This window comes from Nelusetta ayraudi, unplaced genomic scaffold (assembly GCF_046127955.1).
Source record: "Nelusetta ayraudi isolate G7.1 ecotype Tasmania unplaced genomic scaffold, CSIRO-AGI_Nayr_v1 ptg000004l, whole genome shotgun sequence".
Lineage (NCBI taxonomy): Eukaryota > Metazoa > Chordata > Actinopteri > Tetraodontiformes > Monacanthidae > Nelusetta > Nelusetta ayraudi.
Window position 1 is genome coordinate 1,757,674 of NW_027466054.1, and position 20,070 is coordinate 1,777,743.

The window sequence follows — 20,070 nt, forward strand, 5'->3', positions numbered from 1 at the left end:
AACCACGGTTATTTTGTGCTCCATTTCAAACAGTCAGAATTAAATAGGACGAGACTGATTGTTGCTTCGCTTTTATGATTCTTTGTTGAGACTCATTATGTATTTTTGGACTTGCTTCTCTAAATGTTTGTGTCTTTTGACTGTACAGCACGAGTTTGATCACATTAACATTAGTGGGGGACAATTTCGGCTTCACAACGAGAAAATTGAGGAAGGTATTTAAACCAAACTGTTGTAAAAGCCACTGTGTGTGCTGCGGTTTCTGCTTGCAGAGTGACTGACAGGAAACCGCTATGAAAGCAGATGGAAACACATGATAGGAAAAAAAGAAAAAGAAAGTCTGCCATTAATGTGATGCATTACCGAAAGGCAGGCATTGAAAAGTGCAAACATCCTTTTTTTTTGCCCTGTAAACATCAATGGTGCTTCTCTCTGGAGACTATAAACCAACAGCACGATGTCATCCCCGGAAATGGAGGAGCAGACTCGTTGCATAAAAGCCGCTGAAGGACTCGAGTGCTGCTTTTGAAGCTGAAGACCTGAAGAGCGTCTTCTCTTTGATGGGATCTGTCCAGTCATGCGGGGTTGGGGGATGGGAAGCGATGTGAACTGATCTCCACTTATCTAACGAACGAAGCACTGGACCACTCGCTCTTAAAGTGCCTCTTTTTCTTGTCAAGAGGGGAAAAAAAAAAAATCTTTGTTTCAGGCATTTACTGCCACCTCTCCTGACTGACGATTTAGTTCTTCAATGGGAAAAAATGTTATCTAGTGGAAGCTGATATCTATCTATCTATCTATCTATCTATCTATCTATCTATCTATCTATCCTACCCTACCCTACCCTACCCCCCCACCAGGGTGTCCTCCCTGTGTCTGGGTCCAGTCAGGTGGATGCACCTCTCTAGGCTCTCAACCCTCCCTGCTTTGCTTCGGCCCGTCTGGTGCATTATTTTGTGTGTGCGATGAGGTGGCGATCTGAGTCACGCTGTTTTCACTCGGCTCATTCGCCACGAGGTTACTCATCCAGAGAAGGCCGCCGGCGAGGCTCTAGCCAAACGCGGGCCAGGGATGTGACTCACGTAGGGACGTTGCGAGGCCCTCGTGGGTGCACACGGCAGAGCTGTCAGTCAAACACACTGCCGACGGCCGCGTCGGCCTTCCGCCCAGAGAGCTGGAAGCCGCGGTTGAAAATGTGCAAAGTGGATTTGCAGTGGATGTTAAAACAGAAGGCTGGTTAACACGCTGGGTAACAGTTCTCACCGTGCGGCTGACTCTTTCCTCCTTCCTGTTTGCTGCCGTTTCTTCTGCTCGAGCCCTCACATCTCCAACCGCACTCCTGTTCTTTTGTTTTTTGTCTTTTTGTTTTTCCTGCTCTGCTTGACTGTCATGGTGTGTCTATTCTTGGAGAGCGGCGAGCCAGCCAGCAGATGGCCGAGGGCTGGCACGGTCACAGGGCTCAGAAGGCGGTTTTGGCTGCGGACCTGACGCACGTCGTTAAACCTACTTTGTGTTCCGACGCGCGGACGGAGAACTGATGTAATTGGGTTCGCCGTAAAAAAAAAAGAAAAAAGAGAAAATGAGGTCAGCTCAGGGTTAGCCAATCAGCGCTCCGTGACACAGTGCAGACGTCGGCGGTCGTATTCCAAAGCCCAAATGTGAATCAGTCGGATCAGCTTCAGGGCGGTTTGCAAGATGCTCCTGTTTCTGTTTGAGGTCTCTTGAGGTCAGTGAGTTCATCTCATCCCCTTTTGATAGCGCTGAATAATAACACACATTTGTCTCATCGACAACCTTGTTTTTGTGGATGTTCAAGGCGTTTGGCTGTATTCGAAGGTGCACTTGTTAATGAGGCTCAGTGTCGGTTGGCTCTAATAATAAATAATAATAATAATAATAATAGATTTTATTTATAGAGCGCTTTACAGTGCTTTACAGTGGATCAGAAAATAAAAAACAGCTTGGTGTAAGGCACAGTGAGACGACAACATCAGATCAGATTTAAAATGAAGTGACTTGGGCAAGAAATAAAATCTATCCAGCACTACTGATAATAATAAAAAAAGGTTTAGCTGATGTTTTTAACCCCATCCTATTTACTTCTAAACGGAACTTCTAAACATTGTGTGTTAGTCTGTGAGGTGCGACTCTCACTTCTGCCCACTAATTACAAATCGGCAACGTTTCTTTTTTTTTTCCAAACGCTGGGCAAAGCAGTTATTAGAGCCACTTTTTGCAGGACAACATCACAGACAGCAAAAGCCTTCATGTGGTGTTTCTGTCTCCTCCTTCATAAAAAAAAACCTGCGCACCGGTGTTCAATAATACTGCGTCTAAAATGTTTCATTCTTGTCTAAAGCCGCCAGAAGATAAACCTGAGAACATACATACACATGGATGTTCTGCATGTATGTATGTATGTACGTATGTACGTATGTATGTATGTTGAACTCGACGTTTGCTGCGCACCTGTCTGCATGTAAGGCTGCAGTCATTTGACTTCCTGTATTCATGGGCAGGTATGTGTCTGTGGTCTGTCGTGTCTGTGACTGTGAACCATGCACACCAGAACCAACACAGCCTTTTCTGCTACAGCACAGGAAACGCTGTCTCCTCCCATAGAGCCAAGTGTGAGTCTCAGCCTCAGTACACACACACGCACGCACACAGACACACACACACAGCCACGTTTGGCAGAGCTGTGTGTTCAGTTTGCACCTTGTAACAGTTGCCCTGGCACGCGGTCTCCTTCTCAGAGCAGCTCCAACTTCTCAAGGGGAGGTAAGACTTGATTTGTGAGCCGCTCTCCGTTCCGACCTCCTGGCTCTGGCGCTGCTTTGAAATTCTGCTTTTCTCATGTGGGCTCCGCCGCTAACAACTTTATGCCGTATAGAGGAACAGATGTGCGACTGCTCGCATACGCTTGATTAGTGTGGTTTTACAGCTGAGTGTAGTGTGGACCAGTGGGAAAACAAGAATTCTTATTGTGCGGCCAATGAAAAGCTCCTTTTCATGTCCGCGTGCACCTGCTTCATATTTTATTGCTTGTTATTTATTTAGGGAAAAGTGACGGATTTTCACTTTTCAGCAACTCCTCGTAAAACAGCAGGTGTTTGGCGAAGTCTTGCGCATCCTGTTTCAAACCGGAAGTGAAGAGCACAGATCAGTATCTTCAACAGTTTCGCACAATAATGAGAGGTTGAAATGGCTTCTTGTCAACCATTGGGTGCACAGATTTGAAGCCCGTTCGTCCTTTTTTTTAAACCTCTGACACCATTTACGTATGTGAAGCCCTCACCGCTGGAAACAAAACTCATTCTGGTTCTCTTTGTGTGCATCCCGCAGGGTCAGAGGTGAGTCTGAGCCACAGCAACATGTCTGAGTCTGCCAAACCCCACCACCCCAACCCCCAGGTCAAGGGGGAGAAGACCCACGCTGGCGACTTTGGCTATGTGGGCATCGATGCCATCCTGGAGCAGATGAGGAGGAAGGCCATGAAGCAGGGCTTCGAGTTCAACATCATGGTTGTGGGTAAGTGTGATACGGACATCAAGTGTTGGATTTGACCTTTGAGGTGAAAAGAAAAGCATCTAGTGGTTAGGTTTTAGATTGCAGCGTTTTTCACCATCCATACCCCTCCTGAACTTCCCGGTGAACTACGGTGGCCTGCGCAGCCAAACTTGGAATCCTCGTCCAGCTTCTTCTTTGTTGGTTTATTTGAAAATGTGAGCAGTCACCTTAAGTCAATGAGTCTAACTGGGAGTAAGAGCGTAGGTGTAGGAAAACCAAATTACCTTTTTTTTTGTACCGCAATCATACACTTTTATGAATGTATTTTTATGGGCAGTAAACTGAGCTTTTACCAATATAAAAATCATAAATCAAGCCAAATAGTATTGTACACACTGGACCTTTAATCCGATTTATCTCAAATTAAATCAGATATGTACTCTCCTCCTTTCACTGCGCTGTGCAGCGGAATGCTACACCGTGTACGCTTCACCTAAATTCCCATAAATCAAATTAGCATTAAGCAGCCAGTTGACAGAATTGGTGTCACAACAGCGCTGACTAACCCGCACGTCACCTCCACAGTAAATCAATTATGTTGACATCAATAGATTTTGTGTGCCAAAAAGAACAGAACTATGACGCGTTCAGAACAGTCTTTTGCACGTGCTTGACAGTTGCATAATGAGATGTCGAGAGGAACATCAGTGTTCTCATCTCACCTGATCCGACCAGAGGGAATTTTCATTAAAAAGACAAGGCAGAAATATTTAACACAACAATTAAACAATTAAAACAAACAAACAAAAACAAACAGCTTTGAATTCGGCGGCTGTGGAGCATGGATGTTGAATTCCTTCTGACAGAGAGGTGCAGTGAGCCTGCAGCCAGAATAAGAAACAGCGTTTGCACCGACTCTGCTCTAAGTGTTTTCTCCTGTCAGAGAAAACAGGATGTCGCACTTGCACACACGCGTCAGCGCAGCGTCTCTCTGACTGGGAAAACAACTTATCTCTCTGCTTGTTATGTTGACGGTGCAACTCGATCAGGGTTCTCCTTCGACGCGTTTAACAACCGAGGAAATTTTTAAAGACAAAAAAAAACAACAACACTTCTCTGTCTGCGCATTTGAGGGGAGACTGTCGAGCTGACAAAGTGGCGCGAGGCCGATGATCACTCTGACAGGCCGCAGCTCCCAGACTCTGCTGGAGATACGCTGCGCCACTTCGCTTCCTGCCTCCCAGTTTGTTTGCGCTTAGCGCGTGCGTACACTGTTATTAGTGTCAAATAGGAATCGGAAGTGTGCGAGTCACGACTGGAAATCATCCTCACCTTCTTTTTTTATTTTTTATTATTATTATTTCTTTTATCACGTCGCAGTTATCCGGTCCTGATGTCAGAGCGTGCACTTCATGCAGGCAGGCGTGTCGGCACAGTTCCGCAGACACACCGTGGCATCACAAACACGTTGTGCTCATCAAGCGAGGCGTGTTAATGGGGGCGGGTGGGGGTGGTGGGGTGGGGGGCGAGGAAGTGGACGTCCCTGAAATTTCACAACGGCTCTGACTGAACATTTCCCCGCAACACTGACATGTACACACACGCGGCGCTCTGACAACTCGAGGACACACTCGCGCTCATGAGTTTGACTTCTTTGGATAGGATGACATAGGATAGGATGGGGATGGACCGGATGACATCAGGCAATTAAAGTTTTCAGTGGGAAAATTCACATTAGAGGAGCAACAAACAGGGTCCAGGTGGGCACGCAGTGCAATTTAAACAACAATCAGTATTTTTTTTATTTTTTTTTTGAGTAAGTTTCAAAACCTATTCACATTAGATTAGATGAGGTGATTACATTAAACTCAACAAAAAAACAACAACAATATGAGCAATGGCCAGGTGCACGAAACATGAATCTTAAAAAGAGTCTCGTTGATCTATTTCAATGCTCTTTTCTAAACAAGGTTTTAGAAACTAAATTTTGAATTTTGGCAACTAAAAGAGCATCAGGTGTCACATAATGAAGTTGGAGCGTTAAAGGTTACAGTTGTCGTTGCCATGGGCTTGTCTGCTCCTGCCTCCGCCTAATTCCTGCCCACAGCCAGCTGACCTTTGGATTTGTACCTCACAGAGAGGGCAGGTAGGGTGTGTGTGTGTGTGTGTGTGTGTGTGTGTGTGTGTGTGTGTGTGTGTGTGTGTCTCACAGAGACTGGGGGAACAGCAGGAAAGGTCAGCCAGAGTGTAAAAGAAGTCCAGCCTGGTAGCGTCAGACAGACAGACAGGCAGGCAGGCAGACGTGAGGGGTGCCGTGAACGGCATCAGGAGCTGTTGTTGACATTATGATCGAGCCAATAAAAATACTGATCCCTCTGCTTTTTAAGTTTAGAAATGATTGTCAGCTTCTGCGGGCCAATTCTGCTCTTGTTGTTGTTGTTTGTGTATAAATGTGCTACCAAGGGGAAGAATTGGCAGGTACGCGGCCATGTCTGGTTCCACTTTTTTTTTTTTTTCGTGGCAGCTCTCTTTCCCCTGGAACAGCCTCATGATATTTTCCATCCATCTATTTTCTATTGCAGCTTCCCCTGCACTGGTGAGGGGTCGTGGGGGGCGCTGGAGTCAGTTTACCACGAGGCCACACAAGCAATCATTCATACATGCACTCTCACCTATGGCCATTTCAGAGTTTCAACAGTGCTAACCACTGCACCACAATGTCACTTTCATGATTGCTCCCCCGTGGTGAAGCATTCTAAAGAGGCTTGAAATAGTTTGAAGAATTAGGTGAATTCGAAACATGTATGTTGTGTAGTGTTGTAGAGGAGGTAGAATACAATACTACATTTAATCCATGTTCTACAAACAAACAGCCATATAAAACAATATAATGCAATAGGGCTAACTCACAAATAATTTACCGTATTTTGCGGACTATAAGCCGCTACTTTTTTCCCCACGCTTTGAACCATGCGGCTCATGCAAAGGTGCGGCTTTTCTGTGCATTTGACTTCACCCGCCAGGGGGCGCTTTAGCAGGAAGTGCAAAAACGAGACAAGCGGCGACACGGAGAGCAACACTGGCATAGACACAGAAAAGGTCCGGTATGTGACGAAGCTCTTCTGAGGCTGTTCAACTCCCACACTGAAGAAAGTGACTTCAGCGCTTTCAGTGCGCAGGAGGAAGATGAACAGTGACAGGTGCTTTCTGGGTTCAGTGTTCATGAAGCCACTTTAATGCTTCCAGTGTGCATGAAGACAAAGTGGCAGCGCTTCGACGTGTGTTCCGTGGCTTCAGTGCAACTTTTCTGTTGTGGTTGATCAGCACTCTTACTGCTGTGTTACCGGCACCGTTTGGAAACTAATCAGTTCAGTTATGTAAATAAACAAGAAAGAAATCTTTCTGTGTACCGGTAAATCCATCTATCTATCCAATATATATCTCATTTCACAACCTAGATATCGGCGGCTTATTGCCCGGTGTGGCTTATATATGTACACTTTCAATTAAAAAAAACAAACAAACAAAAAAAAAAACTTAGTGGGTGAGGCTTATATTGAGGTGCGCTCTATAGTCCGGAAAATACGGTACATCCTATATTATGACCTGGTTTAGAGCTTTAATCTTCATCTCAGGCAACAGTGTAGCAGCTCTACAAGGCTGGATGAAAACAAACAATGTGGATCCCCAGAGGACAACATTCTTTTGTTCGCAGATGCTTTGTTGTAACTTTCCGCATGTTTGAACGGGGGTCAGAGACGAGGTGGCGGCGAGGCGGTCGAGGCAGAAGGCAAAACAAACACTTTGCTTTGCTGGAGGTGTTGCGTGACATTCAGAGGTGTCACTCAGCCTTCTCAGCCTCCACCAGTGGCTTTTCATAACATGGAGGGGCTGATTTCCAGAACCACAAGATCTTTGGTCAGAGCAGCTTAGGTTGCAAGAAGAACATTGGTCAAGTGAGTTTGGCATATATACAGGATCTCTGGGTTATTTACTGTTTTTAATTTGAGAGTGAAGTGTGTAAACCAGCGGTCCAGACGACTGACCTCTGTGTTGCCTTCATGTTTGTTTTTCAGTCTATCAAAAAAGACAGAGGAGATAAACAGTGGGTGCGTCTCACGGAATTAAACCCCCCACAGGGGCTTAAATCCACCGTTGGAATTGTCTAAACCCTGTTTTGGAATGTTTTCGCATGATAGCAGACATATGTGCGCTCGATAAATCTGTCCTCTCAGCCTCCTTGCTGCGCCTCTCACATCCTGCAGATGTCCCAGGTGCATGTTAACGCCACACTATACGCTTGCACATTTTGTCGGGATGCCGTTTGCAAAATTCTGTTGCGGCGGGAGGAGAAAAAGACAAACAGCCTGTGTGTGCTCATCCATCACGCAGGACAAAGCGGCCTGGGGAAGTCCACCCTGATGAACACGCTGTTCAAGTCCAAGGTGAGCCGCAGCTCAGCGCAACCCAGCCCGGAGGAGAGGATCCCCAAGACCATCGAGATCAAGTCCATCAGTCACGGTTGGCCATTCTTTACGTCCGCCAAGACAGTTAGAGTGTTGTAAATTCACCTGGTCTGCGGTGCTGGTGGAGCACTAACAGCAGAGCTCCTCTTCCTGCAGATGTTGAGGAGAAAGGCGTGAGGATGAAGCTGACAGTGATCGACACTCCAGGCTTTGGGGATCAGATCAATAATGAAAACTGGTGGGTCGAGGTCTTGTAAATACTTCAGGAACTGTCGAGAACCACAACACATTTTAAATGCAGCAGCAGGGGTCCCAACACTCGTCCATTCCTAATGAGTCATCCTGCACAGCAACTCTTTAACTGCCTGCTTGTAATGCAAAACATATATTCTTCTTCTTCTTCTTCTTCTTCTTCTTCTTCTTCTTCTTCTTCTTCTTGGACAGAGAGAGCTTTTCATTGTTTTTATCAGTGTGAGCGTCTGTCGTCCGTGTTTGGTTTTTTAGATAGAGTTTTTATCCGATGCCAGGAGGTTTTTAGCAAACACTCTTTTATCTTTGGTTTTAACTGCAGTCGCCAGAGCAAGAGGAAAGGCCAGGTTTTAAACTTTGTTTTAAGCCAGGCTAAGCTGGGGGTGTGGTTGAGCCGTAAGAGGAAGATTAATGATGGGGCAGAGATCGATCCCTCTTGTAAGAAACGAATCCAGTCCAGGCTACGCATTGACTTTATGTTTTACAGGAGGGCAGGGGACTTGGATCTTTTCTGTGAAATGTGGACTTTTAACAGTGCATTGTGTGCGGTGACAGAGGGGGAATTATTTTTTAGTGACGTGCTTATGTAAAAAAAACAAAACAAGAAAATTATTTTTTTAGTCATATATTTATTTATTTAGTTTGATTGATTAATGTAAATGAGAGCGGCAATAAATGTTATTTTTCAAAAATCAAAATCTTCTTCTTCTTCTCCTGGAATAGATCTGACTAGAATAAAACCAGAAAAAATACAATAAATTACATTTATGTAAAAATAGTGTTAACGATCAAGTTTGCTGCTGATATAATTGTTATAATTCAGTTGTGCCAAGAAGATGTTTGTTCTTTACATCCTGTTCTGTCCATTCACAGTCATAGAAAACATGCATTATAAAGTCACACAAATCTCTGTCTCAGTGACAATCTAAACTAAAGTTGCACAGTCTATTTAGAGTCAATAATTATTTAATTCCTGTTGAATTTGAGTAGCTACTAGTTACAGCTACGGCTGCGGTGGTTTTATGTGAACCTTTTTTTCTTTCTTATGCCTGAACTCTGTTTGTTTCACCTCTCAGCTGGCAGCCTATCATGAAGTTCATTAACGACCAGTACGAAGCCTACCTGCAAGAGGAGATACACATCAACAGGAAGAAGAGGATCCCGGACTCCAGGGTGCACTGCTGCATATACTTCATACCTCCCACAGGCCACTGGTAAGAGCCTGTTTTAATAGCAGTTGGCCACAAACTGACCCACATTTTTTTTCGTCCTTACTCCGGCAGCTGCAGCTGCAGGAGATGATTCAGACCCTCCCGGGACTCTTGACAGGCCAACCGTCTTATAAACTAGGTCCCTCTTTAGCTCTGTTTTTGTCTCATCACATATGTGGAGACGGTCTCTCCTGAGAGACAGTGGAGCATCGCTGAAACACAGCTCTCATGGTTCAGGAAGGTCACCAGAAGACTTTTGCTGAAACCGTCGTCTTAAGTGAGGCTTAATGAGGTTATATGTCTGTGTTTTAAAATTGATAAAGTAATCCATCTGCACTCTCGGTCTGGATTAAAGGATGACTGAGCTGTCTTCCAGTCGGCCGCACTCCTCAAATTTCCACCCGTGATTTGCAATATAACGAGCAGTGAAGAGATGTGAGCCTTTAAATCGGAGCAGGACAAATTTGGGTTTGTTTCAGTGACGCCACAGCGGTTTTGGCAAAGGCTGGAGGAGTAAGTAATTGGAGAAAAAAGGTTTAGCAAAAATAAAAAGGGTCACGACCAAACAGTTCTTTTGTGCAGGCTGCCAGAGGCTGTTTGCTTCCCCTAAATGGTGTAATATGAACCACATTTGTCCTGTTGTCTTCCCACTGATCTGGCTCTCTGCCCCCCCAACTCGGAATTTGTTTGAGCTCCGTTGAGATGCGGCCATGTCCTCGTTTGCCCCCATGGCTGTTGGGGGCTTTCACAAAAGCCACAAAAAAAGTGATTGGGTGGGGGGGGGATAATCTTGTAATCTCGATTTTTAATCTTCTACGATTCTGTATCGATTCATAAACTTTGAAAAGTTATTAAGATTTCTGCCGGCTCTCACAATCACGTTCTTTTGTCCGCATTGGGTTTCTTCCAGCTAGCCTCTGCTAGCTCATTTAGGCAGTTTTATTTATTATTATTTACTTTGCACCAATTCTGTAGAATGGCTCACTTAGCTTTCAAATTTAAAAATCACATTATGCAAACTCTGTTCTGGTTATTATGGTGCCATAATTTGCCCAATTTTTTAGTGCACTTTGCACTCTATCAATTTTTGAATTGAGAATGGAATGGTGACCTCAAGAATCCCAATCGAATCGTGCTACGAAAAAAAATGACCTAAGTGTCGTGAACTTTCCCTGCTTCGTAAAACCATCCGCGCTCTTACCTACACGGCAGCGCCGTCCGCCGCGGCCTCGTTTTGAGCGCCGCACCAGGAACTCAACAGTTGTCCAATCAGCGTAGGCAGTTGACATCTGCGAATTTGTGTGTCCCGCTTTTCGACAAACCCCCTCATCATGTGCCTTTGTCGCCGCAGCTGCTGCTTCAGAGAATGCGCATGTGTTTGTCTCACTGTGTTCATCTCAAGCTGGAAGTGTGTGTGTGTGTGTGTGTGTGTGTGTGTGTGTGTGTGTGTGTGTGTGTGTGTGTGTGTGTGTGTGTGTGTGTGTGTGTGTGTGTGTGTGTGTGTGTGTGTGTGTGTGGAGGAGACCCAGGCTGTGTTTGTGTCCGCCCTCTCCGACAGCTGTTCATTTCAGCCACTTCAGTGACACCCAAAATCGTCATAGCTGAGAAAATGAGGCGTTGTGAATCGTCCCCCGCCTCTTCTTCCCCTCGGCTCCCTCAATGTTGTGTTTCGTTTTGCTTTATTCAAAGTCCTCCCCATCCGCAAACACGTGTAAACACTTTAAGGAGGAGATGTGCGCCGCTACAAAGTAAGAAGAAAAAAGAAAAAGAAAAACCCCATTGTTTTGAAAGAGGAGCTGCGTGCCAGGAAATGGTTTCTTTCTTTTGAGCCGCAAGAGTTGAGGGCTGGACGTCAGCGTATTTTAAGACTGGAGCGTTTTCACATCAGGTTTAGAATGTGTCCAGACTTTTGGTGTGTGTGCAAAGGTTGTGGGTTGATTCCAAGCACAACTCAGCAGCACAAGTCCACACAATTTGATGCCACACATGTGTTGAGTTGGACCAGTTGCGGTGACATCTCTAAAAAAAAAAAAAAAAAGAAAAGTGAAAAAGTGTCTTATTTTGTTTGTTTGTTGGAAACTCCATATGTGCTGAAGATAAACTCCCGCAGGTTGTGTAATAGAACCAGTTTCTTGTTGCACAGACTCGGTGCCATATTTCCCCTCTGCTATCAGCAACAGATAAGGAAACAGTGACAGGGTCCCTTCCTGGCATCTTTTATGATGCAGATGTGCCGTTATTATCGTCTCCTTCTTTGGACGACGCTTTGTGCTCCACTAAAGGTTTCCAACATAATTTCCACGTCAGCAATTTGCGTTTGCGTTCCCCCTCGGTGCTTTCAGTTGTGTTCAGTAAACTGGAGCGGCAACTGTATTGTGTTTTTTTTCCCCCTGATAATGGCGGGGTCAGACACACTGGCTCGTGCTCTCTTGTTACCTCGTTCAACACGTCTTCCTGAGAGGAAGAGAGCCGCACGTCTGCGCTGCTGCTTCCTGATCTGTCATCAAAAGCAGTGACAGATGCTGACAGACGCTGCTCTGATGGTATCCCAGCTTCTTACTTGACCAAAGAACTTAATGCACACACACACACACTGAAAACAGGATTTGTGCTCGCAAGGCATGTAAACGGACACGTGTGCACATGGGTTTGCATGTCTGCTCAGTCATGCATATGACACAGCTCATATACCAGTTTGTAGGTCCCCACATCCGCCCGCGGGCAGTTCATGAATGCAGTTACGCAACATGCATCATGCATGTGACATACATTGCAAAACACTGTAGTGAATCTGACAAAGGGCAATTAGATCTTTAATCTGTAAAAATGCTGAAAAATATTGCTGTTTAGATGCTGCTCTCTGAGTCTCTACACACACACACACACACACACACACACACACACACACACACACACACACACACACACTTCCTCTCTCTCTCTCTCCCCTGTGTTCCGCTCTGCATTCGGAGCGGGGATGTGCCTGTCAGTCATTCTGGCAGGCCGAGCGGGCTTCTCCTCCAGCTGCTCCCGGGCCTTTGAACCAGACTGGCCCGGCTCGGCTGGGGCTAATTGGAGGGCAAAGCAGACAGCGTGAGGCCAGTCTGGCTGGACGTGCAACTGGAGCCAAGGTTGAGACAGAAAAGGGGAGAGAGGGAGAGAGAGAGAGGGGAGAAAAAAGCTGGAGTGCCTAGAGGAATACATAACATATGGGACAGAGGAGCTGGGGTGAGTTCAGGACAGTGCGAGACAGGCAAAAAATAAATCAAATCTGTGCAATATATATTTCTGCTTGCCTGCACTGTGTTTAGTTGCAGGACATTATGAACATAGCAGCACTGGGCAACAATACATTGCATTGGTTGATTGTCTCATGCAGTAATCTCATTGATGTGCTCCTGTGAAATCGCAACATGTTTTAATGAATCCCTCTGGAAAAAGGATCAAAACAGGACGAGGAATAAACTCAGGGAAAACCGCACAGACCGCGAGTGCCCCCTCCTGGTCAAAATGGTTCACTACAGACATAATGAATGTGTGTCAAACGTCATGAAACTGGGCTTTTGATAGACATCTTCCAGCTCAGTTACATTATCAGACTGTGAGGTATTTAGTTGAATTATCCTCCTGTTTCTGTCTTAACCCTGTTTGCAATCTGCCAAGACCTTTATTAGGTTTAATAAGTGTTTAAATTCATGCATTCAAAGTCCTGTCGTTCCTCCCTCCTCCAGCCTGAGACCCCTGGATGTGGAGTTCATGAGGCGACTCAGCAAGGTGGTGAACATCGTGCCCGTCATCGCTAAGGCCGACACGCTCACCCTGGAGGAGAGGGACTACTTTAAACAGACGGTGAGTGATTTAACCTGAGTGGAGACCAAGTGTTTGTTGACATGGGTGAGGAGATCTCTTCCAAGAAGCAGAATGAATCTTCTGTTGCAGCTTGTTTTAGAATTCCCCTGAAACTAGCAGTTGGTCTTTAGAGTGATTGAAAAAGCAAAGCTGTGGTTGTGTTAGTTGTTAACTAGCGGTGCAAACATAAATGTCAACAACCACTGGCAGGTCACTTGTGTCAGATATGGAGGTCACCTGGGAATGGACCGTATCAGAAGATAATGTATCATCTGAATAAATAATACCATGTATTATAATTGTATTTTAACTTATCTTGTGTTCCATTCACCTGTAGCAGCATTTATTTACAATCTTCCTTTTCCCCTTTGACCCTTCAGACAGTCCATTGCAGCAGAGAGGCCATTTAGTTGGAGTCATTTTCTCAGTTGTCTTTTATTTTCAGAGAGGAAACATTAACCAGGAAAGAACCAAAAATAAAGCTTAGAGTTTCTTATTTGAACTCACTTTTTTTGTGAGTGGTGTATCCTTTTTTGTACATGGGGGCGGAGGTAAAAAAGAACAAACAGTAATGGCCAAACATCCCTCAATGCAAATCATAGCATAGTCTGCTAGAATGGTACCCTGATATGAAACGAAACAATACAGAACACAATATTATAGACGTGATCCACTCTGTGTTCTCGCTCAGTGGCTGTTCAGTGCATGCTGCACCAGAGGTCGTGGATGTGCAGGTAGTCGGTTTGTTTTGGTTTCGCAGTGTGACATCTAGCGACCAAATGGTTTTCTATCTAAATCCTTTCAAGATGTGGAGAATTTCCAGTGTCTGTGCGCTCGGAGGTCGACACAGTTGTGTACACAAAGACTCAGTCAGCCCACAACTGAAATATCTCAACATCTAACAAGAAGCACAGCAGCATCGTATCGCCACTCTCCTTCTTTTAGCTGCTTTTATTCTCAAATCTCTCCCTCTCCGCGCTTCTCTGTGGGATAATTCTCGGTCCGCGGGCGGCAGATTGCCACCTGCCTTTGTCCATAATGTTTATCTCTTCCCCTCTCCTTCAAAGATTACCTCCATCCCTCGCACCTTTTTTTTCTGTCTGGAAAGGCTCGATAGGTTGCCCGGGCTACCGCTGCCTTTGATTCCTCCGTGCGAACAAAGCCGGGCTTGACCAGGCCTTGGCAGAAGCCGCAGAGCTTGTAACAGAATAGTTTTGGTTGGCCGCTCGTGCTCCGTACACAACCCGAAGATTATTGACTTAAAGCTTCTCGTGCCAGTTGCCTTTTCTCCATGATCCCCCCCCCCCTGCATCAACTTGAGGAGCACATGCAGCACTTTGGTCTCATTATTTCACCCTGCAGTCGACGTAGCTGTTTTTGTTTTTTTTTAAATTCCACTGGGAACATCCATCCATCCCTAATGTCAGCCCGAGGAAGCCTCCAGCCACAACAACAATCAGCAATTGAATTTGTTTTATGGAGAGCTAAGTGGATCTCAACAGAGAGGTAATTGTGGGAATAAACAATGTCTCGTTTAAAGGGCGTTTACCTTAAATAGCCCGAGCGACTGCGGTCCTAGAGGCATGCGTGGAGTGCGAGTGGCAATTTTATAAATGATACCTCAGCCTGATTGCAATTCGCAGAGCGGTTAACCATCGTGCTGAATCTTCAGTGTGGAGAATATTAAAAACCATTTGAGTGTCATCGCCAGCCAGCTCAGCACAAACCAGAGTGTTTATTTAGGTCGTGGTGCCAGTCGAAGCGGTGCCTGTTTCAAACATTCACTTCCAAATGAAGAAAACTAGCATGTGAACAGGATTCAGGTCAAGCGTCGAGTGTTTTTGGATGTTTTCGTGACAGGTCACCTCTGGTGCTGGCTTGCTGGAGCAGGTTGACGAGGTGAAGGAGTGTGTGTAGCTAATTTAACGTTGCATTTTTGTTGTTTTGTTTGCAGATCAGGGAAGAGCTGCGGGCCAACGGGATCGACGTTTACCCTCAGAAAGAGTTCGACGAGGACGCAGACGACCGGCTGATCAATGACAAAATAAGGGTAAGTTCACAGTGACCGGTGCAGCTTTGCGTAACAGCAGGATCCCGCTGAAGCTTAAAAGCTTTGACGAAAACGTTTGTACTCGGCTGCTCTGGGAGGTCTCCTCTCTGTTTTCCAGCTTCGTAATAAAAGTATCAAATGTCTTTGTACGTCATTGATTGTGCTTACATGTGAAGGTGTTTTTGTGTGCGTGCGTGCTCTCGACAGGAAATGATCCCGTTCGCTGTGGTGGGCAGCGACCAGGAGTACCAGGTGAATGGCAAACGCATCCTGGGAAGGAAAACAAAGTGGGGCACCATAGAAGGTGAGATGACACTCGTATGGCACACGCTTGCACCCGTTGGGCCAAAGAGAACAAAAATCGACACAGAAAAATGGAGCGAAGATAAGAAAAAAATAAGCAAATAAATAAAAAATAAAATCGAATTATCTTTTAATTATTATTATTATCAGATATAATCCAATTATTGTTTCACCATTATTATGAAATATAATGTATAACAAGTCATCGTATGATTGCCTGCCGGCCAAAACACATAGTTCACTGTGTCACAACAAGGTTTGCATTCATCAAGGTGATTTGCTCCTCAAGCAGCCTAATGAACATTTTTTTTGAAAGAGACTGAAGGACCAGACAAACAGCCCAGCGTGTAAAAAACCCTAAGAATTGGCCAACTAAAGGAAGAAAATACGAGGCAGCACGTGTTAAGGATGGCTTTACAGCCATCTAGGAAGATGATGATTATCAACGTGTTAGTTGGTCGTGTCTTAACCTTAACAAATGGAACAATTGTTGAATAGAAAATAAAAGTAACAAAAGCATTTTGAAAGTTGATGTTTCTTGACATTCTGTGGCATTGTCTGCTGTTTTGCTAAGCGTGTCCTCGGCCAGAAGCTAATTCTGTCTGGGAGCCTCAGGGCGGAAAAGTCTGGGAAGCCCTGATCTAAAACACACATTGGCCCAGTTGACCAGAGGTTGTCACTGACAGGATCAGATAAAGCCTGATTCCTACCGACCGTAACGTCCAGCGTATCTGCACCGCAGTTGTTGGCCAAACACCACAATACACACTCACTGCCGGCGTCCAACGTATAGAGACCATGTTCTTGAAGCAACAATGCAGCACTGGTTAAACAGACATAAGCAATAATAAAAGTGCGACAGCTTCGCAAACACGACAGATTGTCACTTTTGGCACGTTGCGTGCGCATGGAACGCTGCACCGCAGCAATAAAAGCCGTCCAGGTGGCTCCGCTGTTTGACCTCTGGTGTTTACGTCCGTCTCCTAGAGCCTGTTACCAGGCAGATGTCGGAGACGGGAAACATGAGATTTACAAGGTCTTTGGGCGTCCGCCGGGACGAGGGAAAGGAGGGCGAAACCCACAAACGCACTCTTCCAAAATTTTACGCAAGTTCACATTTGCTGTTGGCTTTGCTCGGCTGCTGGCAGGAGGGATGAGGCAGCAGGAGGAGTTGTGAGCTGGGCACGGCTCAGACAAACACCGTCTCCGGGGAGCTGCGTCCGAGTCGTGATTCGTGGCGAGCGTCCTTCCCCAGAGCGCAGCGCTAAATCTGCGAGTGCTCCCACTACCAGTGCCTCAAAATGATGACAGATGACAGAGCTGCACTGTGACAACACGAAGGGTCAGACAATCGCACACATGATGAAGCATCGTGACATTTTTGCTCAATTCAATCAAGCTGAGCAGAGGTTAGGTCACATTCTGTACTTGAGTAAAAGTACGGATACTTGTGTCAAAAAATACATTGATTAAAGTAAAAGTTTTGATTCAACTACAGTTTAACTAAGAAGGTGCAGGTTTTGAAACACACCTGCCATTCATGGAACAACACACATGACATGACACAACTGACCAGAGGTCTCGCATGAGCATCTGGATCATTTTTACAGCCTTGCTACAGTAATTTTTTGTGAGCCATTTTTTTCACTATTTTATTATAGCCACGTATAATAACAATAACTAATGTTATTTTCTATGTTTGTTTTTCTCTGTACTGAAAATGTACTACACAGTGACCGCAAAGTTGAGGCACTCTAAGCTAATGTCCCTGTAAAAATATTAGCCAGTTATATATTGAACCAAACAACAGCATAGTTTGCATGGCTCCACTTCAAGCAACAGCAGCTTTAACAAATAATATGAATAACAGAATTTTTTTTTTTTTTTAAACACAAAAGTGACCAACATGTTTTTTCACTGTAAGGGGAAGAAAATACAGACGTGTGTACAGATGCAGGGCGTGAAAGCAAAACGTTGTCAAGTAGAGTACATATTCCTGAAAAATCTACTCTAGTACAATAACAAAGTATTTGTACTTTACTTCCTCTTGGCCCAAGATACACATTCTCAACAAAACTCCTTGTTTTACGTGTCATGAGTCCAGTAAAACGGAGGCTGAGTTGCGCAGGTCATTAGAGGAACACCTTCCTGTTTGGCTGCAGGAACAATGTGCTCCTTTCTCATGTAGCCAAGTACTGGGAGTGACGGAACCTGGGAAACGGAGGAGAGAGAGAGACGACCTTTTCACCACCGACAGCCTCAGTTTGGCCTCGTAGGACAAAAACAGAAATTGGATCTCCACATTTTTTAAGATGTGATGCCTCTTTATTTAGCGGAGGACTGGTAGGACATTAAATGACGCGACGGCAAGAGGAGGAGAAAAGCATTTAAATTTCATCTTTGAAAGTGTGTGAAGGAAGCGCTCGGGGGGATGGAGGGCAGGTAACGAGGGAAGCCTCGTTTGCGACACGTTCCCGCGACGCGGTGGATCACCATTAATGTTCCACCCCCCTCCTTTCAAAGAGAATTTCATTTCCTGCCCCTGGATTTCAAAGCTTTACATAAATAGCGCTCCCCTCCTTCCCTTTCTTCATCTATATTCTTGACATAATCTATAATTCAAGCGCGTGTTAGCACCACTGGAGGCACCAGCAGCGCGTCGCTGGGAGTTTGTTAAAATGTCTCACTTGAACTTTCTTGGAGCACAGAGTGTTTAAATTACTGCAGAGTGGAGGGGCTGTTATCTCAGCTGAAGAAAATTGCTGGAGGTGTCACATTGGAGAGGCCGGTGCGCAACATTGCCCCTCTGTGGTGCTTTGAGGAAGTACATGTGAACCTCAAAAGATGAAAAATATTTACGGGTCGAAGTCAAAATTTCTAATAAATTTACCATGTGCCGTGTCATAGTCCAACTCAATAAATCTCTTTGTTCTATTTGCAGTGGAGAATATTGCACACTGTGAGTTTGCTTATCTGCGAGACCTCCTCATCAGGTGAGTTTTCATCACACTGCACACTCTGCTTTGCTGTTATTGAACAGTTGTAAACGAGCTTTTATTAAAACAAAAGGCTGTAGATTATGGAGCATTGAATTTATATTTGGATAAAGTGGAAACAGAGCCCGGATGCTGCATTAACCTCCGAAAATGACTGCAAGACTCAACTAAAAGAAGTCAGATTGGTTATTATGGTATTTTTTATAATCTCTTGTGTGGAAAAAGGTCAAATGCATTTCTCTTTGTTGTTTTCCCCTGAAGGCCAGTGAGTAGTGATCTTAATAGCATGCAGCATGTAAAGCAGACTGCATAGTTCTCTGTCTTCCAACGTCCCACTTGATCTCTCCTCTTCCTTGTGTGTGCAGAGAGATCAGTGTGGGATGTCTCGGTTCAACCATAATGTCCTCAGCAAATCCATATTCTAGGCCTTGGTAGTCAATTATGAATAAAGCAGGTCCACTTAGATAACATTTCCTATACAAATCCACAACATCATCGTTTTCCAAGTTGCATTTTAATTTAGTTACACTCACTGGACACTTTGTGAAATTGTCATTCAATTATCATCACAATTTAATTATTTTAAATGCAACTTTGGACAACTGTGGCAACTGTAGAGTGCTACATACAATAATAAACAAATACATTAATTAAATTAAATTTGTTTTACTTAAAATTTTAAGGCAAACAAACCTGGCATGTTTGTAAGTACAGTCTGATCGAATTTCTGCAAGCGCTTAACCGGCTGCTCATTCCCTCAGGACGCACATGCAGAACATCAAAGACATCACCGGCAACATCCACTACGAGACGTATCGCGTCCGCCGCTTAAACGAGTCCAACGTCCACTTCATCTCAAGCCCGCCGGAGCACCTGGCGGCCCAGCCCAAGGCCAACGGTCAGCCGGCGGAGCCGCCCAGCAGCCTGCAGCCCAACGGAGTGGCAGTGCAGCTCGAAGTCCTGTCCCACGAGATGTAGGCGGCCCAACCGACCCGACCAGAACATAGTCAGGCACAAATCTCACACTCGCCCACCTGCTCTGTTTACATGAACCGCAAGTCCGCGTCGTCCCTTTGTGCTCCGAGTCCCTGTTTTTTCCTCCCGATTCAGCCAGAAGAACTTTTTTTTAAATTTATTAGGAGTATTTAAGTTCTTTATCATTTCCGCCGCCCCATTAAAGTTCAAAGAAATCCTGCCTTTGCCACACGATCCTCCCGCAGTATCGCCATCCGCCCACTGCAATCTATGTTTGCCATTGTTTACATGCAACAAACCATCCGAGTGTGTGCGTCCGCACAGTGCAACTGCCCAGCAGCCTGGTCTGCAGTCCTTCAGCAGGGGTTTTTTTTGTGCTTTGTCATTCAAAGTGAAGCGCAGCATTTATCTCGATCTTCCTAGATTAGCTTTAAACTAGCAATAACTGTTAGTGCCTGGTC

The 20,070-nt window shown here is 45.1% G+C and overlaps 1 protein-coding gene across 7 annotated transcripts in view; it reads left to right on the forward strand.

Moving 5' to 3' along the window:
• Positions 1–19,758, forward strand: part of septin9b (septin 9b) — a 69,480-nt gene extending 49,722 nt beyond the window's left edge. For 5 of the 7 annotated variants that reach the window (XM_076043104.1, XM_076043097.1, XM_076043088.1 and 2 more), the window contains 9 exons: positions 3,346–3,531; positions 7,903–8,031; positions 8,133–8,214; positions 9,302–9,439; positions 13,168–13,285; positions 15,240–15,335; positions 15,543–15,639; positions 18,580–18,631; positions 19,396–19,758. In XM_076043104.1, the coding sequence (XP_075899219.1) occupies positions 3,346–3,531; positions 7,903–8,031; positions 8,133–8,214; positions 9,302–9,439; positions 13,168–13,285; positions 15,240–15,335; positions 15,543–15,639; positions 18,580–18,631; positions 19,396–19,612 (1,115 nt within the window). In that variant the 3' untranslated portion in view covers positions 19,613–19,758. Of the gene's footprint in view, positions 1–2,626; positions 2,782–3,124; positions 3,246–3,345; positions 3,532–7,902; positions 8,032–8,132; positions 8,215–9,301; positions 9,440–13,167; positions 13,286–15,239; positions 15,336–15,542; positions 15,640–18,579; positions 18,632–19,395 lie in introns of those variants that run through there. The other 2 variants (XM_076043111.1, XM_076043134.1) reach the window with 2 other exon arrangements.
• Positions 19,759–20,070: the final 312 nt, after the last annotated feature.